This window comes from Calliphora vicina, chromosome 5 (genome assembly GCF_958450345.1).
Source record: "Calliphora vicina chromosome 5, idCalVici1.1, whole genome shotgun sequence".
Lineage (NCBI taxonomy): Eukaryota > Metazoa > Arthropoda > Insecta > Diptera > Calliphoridae > Calliphora > Calliphora vicina.
In genome coordinates, this window is record NC_088784.1 from 8,464,227 (window position 1) to 8,479,066 (window position 14,840).

At 33.8% G+C, this 14,840-nt stretch overlaps 1 protein-coding gene and 1 non-coding gene across 3 annotated transcripts in view; one reads left to right on the forward strand and one right to left on the reverse strand.

Moving 5' to 3' along the window:
• Window positions 1-1,885: 1,885 nt before the first annotated feature.
• mwh (multiple wing hairs) overlaps window positions 1,886-14,840 on the reverse strand; it is a 147,931-nt gene continuing 134,976 nt past the window's right edge. Inside the window, exons 3-9 of one of the 2 annotated variants that reach the window (XM_065513558.1) lie at window positions 6,547-6,826; window positions 4,372-4,538; window positions 4,197-4,310; window positions 3,954-4,136; window positions 3,567-3,893; window positions 3,404-3,506; window positions 1,886-3,332 (exon numbers count right to left, since the gene is read on the reverse strand). In XM_065513558.1, coding sequence (XP_065369630.1) covers window positions 1,923-3,332; window positions 3,404-3,506; window positions 3,567-3,893; window positions 3,954-4,136; window positions 4,197-4,310; window positions 4,372-4,538; window positions 6,547-6,826 — 2,584 coding nt within the window. In that variant the 3' untranslated portion in view covers window positions 1,886-1,922. Of the gene's footprint in view, window positions 3,333-3,403; window positions 3,507-3,566; window positions 3,894-3,953; window positions 4,137-4,196; window positions 4,314-4,371; window positions 4,539-6,546; window positions 6,827-14,840 lie in introns of both variants that reach the window. The other variant, XM_065513557.1, reaches the window with a different exon arrangement.
• On the forward strand, window positions 6,427-6,498 carry TRNAE-CUC (transfer RNA glutamic acid (anticodon CUC)). Its single transcript has one exon. It is a non-coding gene; the product is annotated as a tRNA-Glu (tRNA).

Consider the following 14,840-nt stretch of genomic DNA (forward strand, 5'->3'; position numbering starts at 1 on the left):
CTATTATTATATTTAATGCGTTTTCTATTTTAAATGTATCCCTGTTATGTATATTTTGCTTATTTTTTATCTATATCTGGATAACTAAGTCATTAATATAGACAATATGTATATATAATGATAGATATTTCAAAGGCCTTTGCAACGACGTATATAAGACCATAGTAAATTGGACCTACAATTTGTCAAAATTGAAAAAAAATTATTTTTAACTTGAATTTTTTTTCACCAACTAATTTTTTCACAATTTAAAGAAATTTTTTTTTTAAAATTTAAAAAAAAATAAAAAAAATTTTTGTTAAAAGATTTAAAAAAAAAAATTTTTTCACCAAACAAATATTTTGGTCATAATTTTTTTAATAATAAATTAAAAGAAAAAAATAACTTTTAAAAAAATTAAAAAAGAAAATATTGAAAATTATTTTTTTTTAAATTTGTTTACCTAAAAATATTTAAAATTTTTATTTTGAAGTATAATTTGGTGAAGGGAATATAAGATTTGGCACAGCCGAACATGGCTCTATTACTTTTTTATTTATTGTTTAACTAACAAGAAACATTTCAATGAAATTGTTCTTAAATTATGTTTGATTTTTTTGAAATTATGGCCAATTTGAAATAAAAATTTTTGGATGCGTGATTAATTAGCGAAAGCATGTTTTATAGAGGTCTTTAACAATATAGGTGCCTAATTAACCTTCCGTTACTCGCAACTTATCTGGTTGATACAGGCAAAAAAATGTTTTTATTGTAAATTTTGTAATCACACTAACCTTTAAGACTATTATTTGATAAAATAATATTTTTACTGCATTTTTTTTGTATTACTCTTTTAAATACATTGCATTTAATATTGTTTTTATTTTTTCGAAATATAAAGTGAAGAGATTATTTTCAAATGCCTTTTTTTATTGATATTAATTTGATATATTGCGACTAGTCTCGATTGAAAATGATTGCGACTAACGGAGGGTTAATTTACCGTCGTTATTCGAATTCCCCTCTGCTAATCCTATGTGATAGTTCATGTCTATATGGCATCCTTTACTATAGAAGTGGTGAATTAAATGATTTTAACTAATATTGCCACACTTTTATAAAAAACAAAAATTCATAAACTGGTATTACTGGCCCTTCAATATTTTAAAACATATTATAAAATCAATTAAAATAACAACTTACTTTTTATGCCAAATAAAACTCTGTAATTTTGTTGATGATATTTTATTACATTTTCTAAACTTAATTTTATTGCTTGTAAAATTTGTATGTCATAAAAGATTTTTGGAAATTTATATCTATTTATTTATGTATAACAGTAAAACACTTGTGCTGAATTTTTGCTTATAACAGAAAAGTTAGTAAAGTGTTATAATAAACTTTAAAAATAAAAATGTGATGCAAATGCAACGGTGCTAACTAAATAGGGAGAAAAATACAAAAACTTGCTATAAAATTCTTTAAAAGGTTTTAGAATTTTACAAAGTTTATCTTATTTTTCTAAGCAAAAAAAGCGTTAAGATAGTAAATATAAATAAATGAAAATTTAAAGCAATTATATGGTTTACAATAAAATTATTTGAAAGATTTTCAAGTAGTCAGAGTTTAAAATCTACCACCATTTTAAACCAGTTTTCATTAAAACGTTTGCTTGTTTTTTAAATGTATTTAAAAATAAATGTTATTTTTATTAATTTAAAAAAAATAAGAAAAAAATGCTTAATTTACTAAATTAATTGCTTAACAATTAGGGTTAATTTATTTAAATTAAGGAAATACTTATGAAATCTACTTATGAAAAAAATGCGTTTTTGTTATTGCACAAAAGCTTTTCTTTTTTTTGTCTAAATCAATAAATGCTAAATGTATGTATGAATGTAAAATGTTTAATTTAAATGAGATTTTCTTCAGATGTGATGAGTTTAATATAAACCTGATGGTATATCGGTGACTTTGGAACCTTGGGTATATGATCTGGTTCGACTATTGACATTATTGGTGTTAAGTATATCAGGCCGGCTGGTTTGACTGGTGTATGAGCCAATTCTTATGGTAGGATTGCTGCCGAAATATATCTGTTGATTGCTTTTGGATTTCTCCCTATTTGTGGGTATTAGTTGCTGGCCTCTGGTGGCCTCGGTAAAGGTTTCATTATGGCTGGCAAATACAGCTTCTAAACGTTCCACATTCTTTGTTACTCTTTTAGCTTGCAAAGCCGCTGTCAAATCGGGCTTGGGATATTTCTGTGGTGTATTCATGCCGGTCATAAAGAACACCCCATTAAAATGTTGGGCCGGCGCTGTGGCACTATTGGTGGCCTCGGCAAAACTATGACGTTTATTTTGTGTATTTAATACTGCCTCATTGGCCGCCAGATCATCTTCATTAACATTATCGTTGCCATCTCTCAAAGCCTTTAAAGTGGGATCATCTTCACAATGGCGGGCATTCATGATGACATCTAAAAGCTCTCTGGTGGTATTATTGGGAGTATTGAAAGCATTCTGTTGATTTGTGGAATTTTCAGGTATTTCAGGTGAGTCTAATATGGATCTATGATATGATTTATCATGATCTTGTATAATATAGTCGGACTCATCGAAAAATGTCTTTAAAGCCGCCACTCTTTCATCTTGATTTTGTGTTATCTGTTTTTGCATCATTAACATGCCGTACTCGGAGCCATCCATTTCAGAGCCATCAGGTTGTACTAAATGGGCCAGGGAGCGCGATTTTCTGGGCGGTTGAGGCACTATATTCACTGGTATTATTTCTTTTTCCTTGGCTTCTGTATTCAACTGTGAAAATTTACATTCATTCGAAGTTATTTGTTTTTCAGCCTCATTTACCACATTGTCCAATTCCTCCATAACATCTTCTATGTCGGCATCCGTATTGTTGAGATTTTTATTTGATTTTTGTGGCAACACCAAAATGGGTACTGGTGATAGTGAGGGTCCTGTGTCAGAGCTACTAATGCCTTCGTCCTCATGCTCCGAGGAATCCTGTTTTCCTGGAGGTATATGACGCGGCAAGGATATACCCTGTTTGTCCAAAGACTTGAACGTATTTTCGTTTTGTGCCCCTTGTAAACGAAATATTTCTCTTTGGAGTTCGGCACATCGCTCCTGCAAACGTCTTTCCATGGAAGTTAATACAGATTTTTCCTCATGCAATATTTGAACTCTTCTTTCTAAAATAACCATTTGGCTGCGCACACGTTCTGCTTCTCTGGCCTGGTTAATCATTTTGTCCACATCCACATAAATGTCACTGAAACGTTTCAATTCGTGGCGTAAAACTTCCAGCCAAGGAGAGGAGGAAGAAATGGTCTAAAAAGGAATTCGAATTAAACAAATAACAATAGTAATTGTTAATAAATTTGTCCTTAAAAAATATTTACCTTTGCCAGATTATTGGGATCAAAGCCAGCCTGAAAAAGTTCTGCCTGCAAATATAAACGTTGCTGCAAATTTTCCGAGCTCTCCAAAAAACCATTGATGAATCTAAGAGCATAGATTTCGGCTTAGTAAAATTGTTTCTACAAAATTTTGTTAAAAACTCACTTAACACCCACAGCTTGTAGTTCTCCCGAGCCTCCTCCACTATTTAGCATACCCATAAGCAAACGAAAACGTACCGGTTCACTGCATCTTAAGCGCAAAGTAGACATGGCTTCTGATACCGCAGTATGGCCAGCCATGGCTAATTTTTGATTACCATGACCAAATGTTTGTTTATCACAAGCATTGGCCATTAATTGCATTGCCAGAATTCGGGCCCTTATACCCTGACCCGTGGCCGAAGAAGCCAAAGGCATTAGACCCACAGGAGTGGTACCCAAGCGTGAAGTAGCCTCCAATGAGCGGGAACAGCAAATATTCAAACATTGCCTAAAATTTTAAGAATTTTTCATAATTTGTTAAAATTTTTATTTGGTTAAAGAAACTCACAAACAAGCCAATTCATCTAATAAAGCTCGTCTTTGATAACTCTGGGAATTCCTGGGCATGGTACCGGTATTGTTGATCATATTCAAGGGAGCATTTACAGCCTGCGACAGTTGTATCGAACGTAAAACCTCCAACAATAAACTAACGCCATCCGAGGGTGAGGCCACAAACTCTTGAACAAAACTGTTAATTATATTTAAATTAGTTGAAAAGTTCTTAAAATTTTTATTTATATTTAAATACCTGGGAAACGATACTCTTAAATCTGCTCTTAGCTTAGTTAACAAATCTGTTATGGTGGCAAATTGACGCAAAGACATTTCTGTTTCATTAGCTTCCGGTGCTATAATAGGGCTTCTGCTAAGCACAGAAATATTAATTAAAACTTTGTTAATGAATTGTTAAAAAAAATAATTACTTGTATTCCGAATGCTTGTGTGGTAGTGTAGCCGATTTAGAATTTTCTTCTGTTACATCTGAGCCATCATATATGGACTTGGGGTTTGGTCCACTTTGCCGTTTGCCAAATTTCTTTAAAGCCACTACATAATCTTCGGGATTATAAACGGGTGGTCGTTGGTTGTCCTAGATAAGAAATGGAAATTGATTATAATTGAAGAAAAATGGTTTCTAGATACTATAAACTGTTGAATATAAAGTAATATTTTTCAGTAGCTCCATTTTTGCTCAAATTATACTCGAAATATTCTGATATTCATAATTTGTTTTGACAAGTCTTGTTTAGATGGGAACATTGCTTAAAAGTTTGAACTCAAACTTATTGCTTTTCATTGTCGAAGACTTTTATTGCAATAAATTATTAAAAATTGAGCGCTTTACTAAAGAACAAAGCGTTATTATTCCAAAAATTTGGAAAGTTATGCTGAGACCGCTTGGAAACTTCGAAGAATTTTCAATAGAGAAAGTGTAGCTAAATTGTCAACCATTCGGAGAGTGGTCAAAAAATTTGAAGAAACTGGGTCGGTTATGGACCATAAGACTCCCGTGCCTCAACGTTCCGGTAGGCCTCTTGGAAACATTGCTGCTGTAAACAAGAGTGTCGCCGAAAACATCAATTCGGCATCGTTCTCAACAACTTCAAATTTCAAGAAGCACTGCGCAGCGAATTTTGACAAAAGACCTCCTCCACCTTCATGCGAACAAAATTTAGCTTACTCACAAGCTCAAACAAGCAGACCATGGAATGCGCCGGCAATTCGTTTAATAGGAAATGGAGCAATGTGAAGTAAATGCCAATTTTTCGAAAAAAGTCATCTCCTACAAAGCGGATTTCCATCTGAATGGCTTCTTCAATACACAACATTTTTGAATTTGGGACCCAGAAAATCCTCATGCAATCCATGAGAAACAAATGCACCCACAACGAGCAACTGTCTGGTGTGGATTTTGAGGCCGAAATTGAAGTGACTGTGAACAGCATTCGTTATAATGGAGTTCTTGTGGCCTCAACTGGACGGCTTGGATTTGGGCGACATGTGGTTACAGCAAGACGGCGCCACTTGTCAGACCGCGCATGCAACAATCGATTTATTGCAGCAACGATTTCCAGAACAAATTATCTCAAGAAATTCTGATGTCAACTGCGAATTTTTATTTGTCTTTGGGGTTTTGTGAAATCTCGGGTTTATGCGAATAAACCAGAATCAATTCCAAAATTTCTGTGAAAAAGTCATGGACAATTTCCATAAAGGAGTGATGGCCTGTCATCAGAGCCTTGTGGGTCATTTGACGAATATTTTATTCCATACTTAATCGAAACGTGTCTCTTCTTTACAATCCAATAAAAAAAATCACAACTCTTTCAAGAAATACGTGTTTTTATTTTGAAATGGAAAAGTGCATACTTACTGAGACTCCATTTATAACTGAATAATTAAACATATTGCAAATTCTATTGAAAGTTTTTGAAAGTTCGATAGCCTATAGTAAGTAACACGAGTATCGGCAGCGACATAAAAATAACGATTCTTTCCACATCATGAAATAAAGTAAGTTACCCATATGAACACCCACTGATTATGTGAGGAATTAAATACAGACCATGTTTTTTTTAACAATTTTCTTTTTGTTTTTACTTATTTTCCTTTAAATATTGGCATTTCTAACGTAATACTTCTGCATTTAGTATATTTAGTATGGTAACTCTTTGAAAAATAGACACCCACCAAGTTGAATTGATTTGCTAACGGTAGATTTGCTCTAGCAGGGTTGTTGTCTCTGCTATAATAACACAGGGTTGTTGTTTTACTCTAGTAATACAGGGTTGTTGCTATAGTAATTGTGGTGGTTTGTTTGTGGTGAATATGTAAAAATAAACAATGTAGTGGTGATTTGTTGTGACACAGAGTTGTTTTTGTTACTGTATAAATAAACATGATGTTGGTTATTTTCAACTATGTATTTGATGTGGTGTATTTCTATTTATACTTTATTAGTTGCATTAACATACAAGTCCCGTATTGTCTAGTGGTTAGGATATCCGGCTCTCACCCGGAAGGCCCGGGTTCGATTCCCGGTACGGGAAATTTTTTGTTTCTTATTTATTTTTTATTATTATTATTTAATTTGTTACCTTGCTATACTGTGTCTGTGACCAACTAGTGTCCGATGTTGTGGACATTTTATACGAAGCCATTGAACCATTGATACTGCTGCTGCCACAATTACTGCGTTGTGTAATCGATGATGATGTACCACCGCCAACTTGACCACCATTATTAACTCCCCCTACACCAACACCGCCACCACCACTATGCACACCAGATTGTGTGTTATTGTGTGGCGGTAATTTAGGTGATGTTTGACAAACACTCGGAGCCATTTGATAATTATGGGAAATCGATGAAAATTCACTGCAAAAATAGAAATAAAAAAAACGAAAATTAAGGAAATTACTTAAGATAAAATAATACTTATAGTCAAAAGAGGAAAATAATTACATATATGTTTTTATGGTTTTGCACTTAGTTCATTAATTTCAAACATACATAAATCATATCCATAATAGCTACTAAACATTTTCAAGTTTAATGGTTACTAAACATCTTCATTTTATGTCTTGTTTGCCTCCTTAAAAAAAGTCTTCTTTTTTGCTTTGAGGTGTAAATGTTTTTTTTTTTTTAAATTTTGAATTTATGTTTGAATTAGTGTTTGAATTTGTACAGTAATAATTATTAAAATGTGGGTGTGTTTTTTAGAGGTGGTGGCTAACAGCTGTAATTGTGCATTGAAAGGTGTTTAAGAATGATATTTATGTCTTTTGATGTTTTGAAATAAGTAGGTAGGCCTTTTAAAGTTGGGTTTTAAAGTAATGAAATCATTGACAAGATAAGTTAATTTTTCCCAAAATTGTTCCATTGTAGATCTAAACTACGCTAGCTTTATACATCTTTGGGAAGGCCTTTCAAATACCTTTCATTACAGAACTTAGTATCTGAGATAAAGCCAAACAATCTTCCAAATTTAAAGACTCTCCTACTCGAAAGTATTCGATCATTTAGGACCGATTTAAATGATTCTTTCCTCGCAGACTTTAAGAAACTGTTTCTAACAGATGAGTACATCCATTAGTTATACAAGATATCTCAGATCTTTTAACAGTTCAGGTTTAGTTATAAATTTTAGATAAACAAATCGAGGTAGCCGTATTTTTGTTTGCCTATTTATCAATCATTTATAGGGCGATATTGGTAATTTTAAATATCAAAAATCTCTTGTCTATAGCTGATATATTGCTACCATATGTGGGAGATTAGGTTATGCGAGAACTTGGTAAGAGTATTTCAAAAAACATATGAACAGTGTCAAATCGACTTCGTCATCTATAAAGATCCAGAATACAGAATATTTCTAAAACGAACTTCACTATTTTGAAACAACTTACCCAAAATTACGTTAAAATAATATTTAAAGTGCTTCAAATTCGATCATTAAATCTTTGTTGTATTCATTTAAAATGTTATTAACTATAGACCTTCAGACGGAAATTGCTGAGGTATTATTGAATATCTGGAGATATGTATTTTTACTGATAGCAAGGTTTAACCGAGGAATGCTAGGTATCCCTAAATGAGCGAGACATTCTTGGAACGCGATGGAAATCAGGGTAATTGTATATCAGATGAACTGTCCAAAAGGGGTAAGATGATTGATGAGGAGGCGATCGATCCCTTTTCAAGTATTTCCCTTGCAAAATGCTAGATGGTTGTACAGAAGATACTCTATGAGACTGCACAAAACAGGGGGACTAATGAACCTAGCTGTGTTATAATGAGATCGACTTCGCCTGTATATGATGCCGGCAGACGGAATCTACTTATGGAATTCCGTCGTGAGCAAATAAAGCCAATTGTTTCCTTTATTACAAAACACTGTCTAATTGGAACACGTGCTAGAAGGTTGGAAAGAGGAAGATACTCAGTAAAACTTGAGGGAACGTATCTTGGGTATTATTTAAGAGTAATGTAGCCTTAAAAATTCGATATCGTATTTAAATCCGGTCTGCAAGCCTGCTAGAGGGCTGGGAAGAGGAGGATACTGTGTCCCATCTATTCTGCCAAAGCCCGGCTCTGACAAACTTGAGGGAACGTATCCTCGAATCCTATCAAGGATGAATCTAAGACGAATTCACTAATTCATCGGAGAATGTGGTTGGTTCACATCAGAGACAACCGATGTATCACAATGAGATCAGTTTTGAATGCACCCAAGTGAGCTGCTTGTCGAGTGGCTGCCCATGAACCTAACCTGTACTATAACCTTATTCAAAACCAATTTTTAAATTTTTTACAGGTTTATAAAACGAATTTTGTATGGAAATTTTGTTTTAAAACTGTAATTGTACATTTATTGTTTTTTTAATCAGCACTACGTTAATGATTCTTTATTTTGGGTAATGTAGCCTTACAATTTCGCTATCGAGTTTAAATCCGGTCTGCAAACCGGCTAGTTCAACAGAGGTATGTATATTATCTTCAATGAACCACGATTTGCATTATTTCGAAACGTCAATTGCAGCATTGACCTTCATCCATTTTTTCATCAATAAATAAAGTTCACTTTTGTTGGAACAAATCGTATCCTTGTTTTTCCAATAGCAGAAAAAGTTGTCCAAACCCTAACTCTTATTTGAACTCAAATCATGTCAAGAGGGATCGCAAATTCGCAAAATAGTTTTCATACCTTTACATTTGTCAATAACTTAACAGTTATTTTTTTGATTTGTTTTGGTTTCTTAACTCACCTCAGTTTTTTGTACAATTTTTCCAACATGTTGGCAAAGCGTATTTGTTTAACAAACAACTATAACTATTAAATATCATAAATTGTTTGGCTGTAAGCCGCTAAAGAAATTAAGTATTTTTCTAATTGGTTAAGCAGACACAAAAGGTTAATAACCAGCACCGAATAGAGGAGGAAAATTGGTGGCCTGGCGCTTAAAAACACTAAAAATAAGTGGGTTTTTGCACATGGATGCATGGATGAACATCACTCAATGAATATGTATATTGGAGGCAATAACACACAACAAATAACTCGCCAGGAAAACTAGTTTTTGATTTTAACACAAAACGCACTTTTAAGATATTTTTTCTTTCAATTTGATTTTTTGGAGTTTTAATGGCAGATTTTTTTTTAATAGTTTTTTTTAATATTTTATTTTGCTAATCATGATATATGTCATCTGAACTGTCTGCTCAAGTGCTATTTAAAATTGGTAAATTGATTTTTCTTTTTTTTTTTATTAATTTGTAAATTAGCCGGTATTTTTTTTAAAGTTAACTTCAGCACATTGCTGCAGGCCTGCTTAATCAAGATAAGTCTAAACCAACTGAACTTTTCTTGTTAATAAAATTTACAAAATTAAGTAAAATTTCTTAATAAAAATACAACATTTTATTTGTTAAATTTCACTTTCACTGTGTGTTTAAAAACAAGAGAAAAAAGAAGACATTTTGATTTGTTTATAAAGTTGAGATGGTGATGGCCTTTTGTTTTGTTTTCAAATGTATTGTTTAATTTTTATTTATGTTTTATTTAGCAATGAAATTGTAGTTTTTATTTTCCATCTTCAGCATCTTCTTCATCTTCTTTAAATTTTCGTTAAACCGTTAATTTCTTTTAACACATTTTTAGTGGCCGTATTAACGGGTTTCCATTTAGTTGCTTCATCCCATAGTTTCTTCTAATGCAAATCACTATAAATCAATTTTTGTTGTTGCTGTTGTTGTGAATAAAAAACAACAAAAACAACAAAAACAACAATAACTTCAAAACAATAGTTTTTCAATATCAAAACATTTGATTTAGTATTTGAGATAAATATGTTGTGTTTGGTTTTATGGCAAGACATGGTGGAAGCACCATGCCAGTCAGGCAGGCCGGCCAATACCAGTCAATACAAAAGAAATATACTAACTGTGGTATTCATGTCATATTCTCTTTATTTGCGGTTCTTTTGTTACCCAGCGTATCCACCATTCATTGATACATTCTTCTTTGGACATTGTGTTGTTACACCCTACTTGTTAAGTTAAGTTATGCTAAGTTTGAGACATTTGAAATAATTGATTTCCAATCTCTAACTGAATCGTTGTAAGTACTACTGAACGATTCTCTTTATTATGGAATAAAATACTTAAGATTTTAATTAGATTCCTTTCAGAGGTCCTGAGGTATTCGACATGGATATATTTGTACTTGTTCCGCTGTTAATCCTTCTGGCTCTACTAGTTGTTTCTTGGGTTTTGGTATTTGTCTACACTTTTGATTAGTAAAATTCCTTGTTCAAAAATGCTTTATCCCTTAATGTCATCCTAAATGCTATGTTTGGGAATCATTCTGATTCTTCGGTATAACCTTTAACTCGGATATTCAGCATGTGGGTTCGTTATCCCATCTCATCGACCCAAATTCATTTAGATTCCCCTGAATCACCAGCTTACATTGTGCAAGTGGAATGACAATAAAATTTATGAGCATCACCTCATCCATCATCGTTTAGCAAAATCATCCAGAACGAAGTTGCGACGAAAGGAACAACGGAATTCAAATCAGCGTCACCTTCGAATGTCTCTCTCGTGGGTTAGCAAAGTGGGTACCTGACTTGACGGCTTAACTTCACGGTGGTCTTTACACCGGATAGAATCAATGCGTCTATCACCGCCATTGTACGACTTGCCAGGAACACACAATTGGCAACTTTTCGTATATTGACTGCACAGATCAATGCACAAACATTCTTGCCGGAGAGCTCGCGCCATCTAATCGCTTTCATCATAGCTAGAAATTAGCAAAGCCCAGGACAATTATCAGAGCAGTAACAACCGGAAGAAGAAAGTGGAAATGGATCGGGCACACTATTAGGAAGAATCCAGATGAAATAAGCCGCCAAGCCCTAGATTGGAATCCACAAGGCTATTGCCAAAGACCACATGGAAAAGAAGCTTGCTTAAAGACATAGAAAACAGCGGAAAAAGCTGGAATGAAGTAAAAGTACTTGCGAATGATCGAATATCCTGGAGAAATTTTGTAGAGGCCCTATGCTCCACAGGGAGTTAAGAGGACAGAAAAAGAACAACCGGCCTTGACTTTAAAAGCTCCCGGCCGATAAAAGTCAAAGTGTGTATTTCAGACATCACACACAATAGACTTCGACCGAGAACCTAGCCCAACGATCAGTATATTACGAATGCCACCACTCCAATACGTATCCTGAGCACAGAGCCAAATTCTATCTGTTACTTTTAATGGCCTTGATGTTTCCGCAACAACACTTATTAAGATTAACCCGAAATTTGTCACTAGCTCAAATATCAGTCTTTTAACCAACGATCATCTACCCACTTCTGGTTTTAAACCACAGCCACTACGTGCTCACAGAAGTTTCCTAACCAATATCAAGTCAGGACAACTCCTGGGGCCACTGACTCTCGTAGTACTAGATAAGACTTTAGTAAGCTGCGAATTTAAAAGGATTAAATTCATATTTTCCTTTGGGGCACAACATCAAGGTGTGGAGCTCGTCCAGAGACAATTGACAATTGTAGATCAGCAGACAGGTCGAATATACAAAAACCTTGGATCTAATTTCAGTCTTGCAGTCGAATATATAACAGAGTTGTACAGTATGGTTTTAATTGGTTCATGTCTCATTTTACAGCATTGGCTTAATCTTAAACAATAATGTTCCAAGAAAGTAAAGAGTCGTTTGGATGCGATAGACTGTCTGTACTTACACATGGATCTAAGATGTAGATAGTCACATCAGCTTCTGATTTTCTCTTCCAGGCAGAGATTTTGAAGGTCTTAGAAGTATCAGCAATCGTCATGACGCGTCACTTGCTAGATATATGTGACTATGTCGACAGTCGAGAAGCTCTGAGGGTTTTGGAGTGCCATGTGATTAACTCCTAGGTAATGGTAGACTGTAAAAGAGCTATACGCAAGTTGGGATGTCCTGGGTACCGGAAACTCTAAAGAAATGTGATCGCGAACGAGTTTGCAAGTCAAAATTCGGAGACGACATTCCAGACGAGGAAGTCTGGAAGCCAAATTTCCCTCTCCCTCTGAGAGAAATTTGGCTCCTGGGAAAGCAGAAATTCCTGTAAAGTATCAAGGGTCCAAACTAGTTATGATAAGAGGCAGAATGTTGGTCCCTTCAATTTGAACTTTAACAAATCCATCAGCAGAGGTTTCGCTGACATATCTTTCTCGTATATATATGTACATATGGGATCGTGTTCACTTAATATCGCTGCATTATCGTTCATCTCTCTTGAGTTAACTAGCTGAGGAGGTCTTGAGTTACAGCATAATGATTTGGTTAAAATTGGGAGTTATTGAGGAGGATCAATAACGGGCATACTATTAATTCAATCTTAACAATAACAAATTCATTTGCATGTCTAGTTGAATCCTGGAAAGTGCAACTTTCACAAGAGGAATTTGGTGTTTTCTTGAGTTATGTTTGTTCTATATACCGCTAAATAGGTTCGTGTTCGCAGCACTCACATTCATCTCTTTTGGATTGTCTGATTGAGGAGGTCTTGAGCCGCAGCACAATGATTTTGATTGTCATATTTTATGTAGGTTGAGTGTGCTTTTCAATAATTAGAATTTGCTTCTTAATATTTCTTTTGTTATGATGCATATGAGCCATGAAATCATTTTGGTAATAATCGTAGCGTATTATATAATCATGTTTAACCCGCTATACTTTCTTACCAATTGTTGTCCGTCTTTTGGTTTATAATCCAAAATATGTACAATTCTTTTGTTCAAACATAAATTGTTTATCAACCACCACCATCATCATCATCCTCATCGGTATTGTAAGCGTCATCATACATTTTTATTTACATACATTTAATTTCTGATGCACATTTTTTCCAAGGCGTTGCTAGCATGTTAATTATTTCTTCTGTTCTTTTATTTTTTTTTCTTTTTATTGTTAATTTTACATTTTATTCCACTTGATTTTTTTCTAGAAGTTTTTCGTTAAACATTTGTTTTCAGTTTTTATTCCAGCGCATTCATTTCATGGTAAAAATCGACGACTTGTGCATAATTGACAGGTGGTACGATGTCAATTTGAGTTTCTTTTTGTTCTTTTGGTTGGAAAAGAATTTTTTGTTTTTCATTTTATATAAAAGTTTTCCATGATTTCTTAATAAAATATTACAAGAATATTTTATTGTCCATTTAAATATATTAATCATTAGGAATTTATTTTATCGGGAAAAATACGTAAAGCAATTATAGTTTTACTATGTGAGTGGAATAATTTGTTTAATAATTTTTAAAGAATTATTTAATTCTTAACATTTGTAGTTATTATGTTGAAAAACAGGGTGTTTAGTGGGAAAATGTTGGTTTATAGAAGAGAAAATAAAAAAATACAGTTTCAAGTTGTTGTTCAAGTTTCAAGTGCCTTCGGTATTGTTGATTAATGAAGAGTAAATGTAGATTATTGAAGGAAGTATTTTATACATCTAAGATAGATAATTTAAAATCTATTTATTACTACTTTCCATAGTTGTAAATATTTGCTGATCTTTTAAACTTCAATGTACTCCTTTTTGATAACCAATCAATTCAATGAGATTAAAGAAAGATGAGTGGTACTAGGTCCGTTAAACTATGACCCCGTTGTGTTACCCTGGAGCAAGTAGCACATCACCAACCATCCTGTATACCCGATGTAGGAGAATAGTGACCTCAGATTGATTTCAGATAGGAAAAGGAGTCGACTGGCCATCTAATCTGGCTCTCTTCCTCTCCAAGGCCCGGTAATAAGTACCGCCTTCTTATTCCTTATTCCCATGACAACTAATGCAATATAGACTTCCCGACGAATGAATTGGCTTCCAAGCTGAAATCTAGGTGCTTAAGACAAAATGCTTTCTGAATTGATGTATCTAAGGTGTCTGTTTATAGTTCCCGCTACCTCAGATAGATCTGTATCCTATTACATTGAAAGCCTGCCATTCGCAGAGAAGTTGAAAGAACCCGGAAGCTGCGACAATTACGGTTGAAAAGGGATCCAATTCCGCATTGTTTAATGATCGTCCAATGAGCCATTAAAGTGCCTCAAAATAGTCTTTTGGTTTTGATTGAACAGTTGTAAAGTGAGTTTATGGAAACAATTTTCTGAGGTAACTTTCTTACGCCAGTATTATCAGTCCTATGAATATATCACTCTTAATAGTACCAAAAGGTATTGTGACTGATACTGCATGTGAACTACTTAATACCACATATAAGGCCTAACCTGAACTACTACTCTTCCTACACTGGCTGACTAGGAGTCATTGAATTCATAGACAGGAGTCTTAAAAGTTTGTATGGCTGCTGCGGCTCATCTGT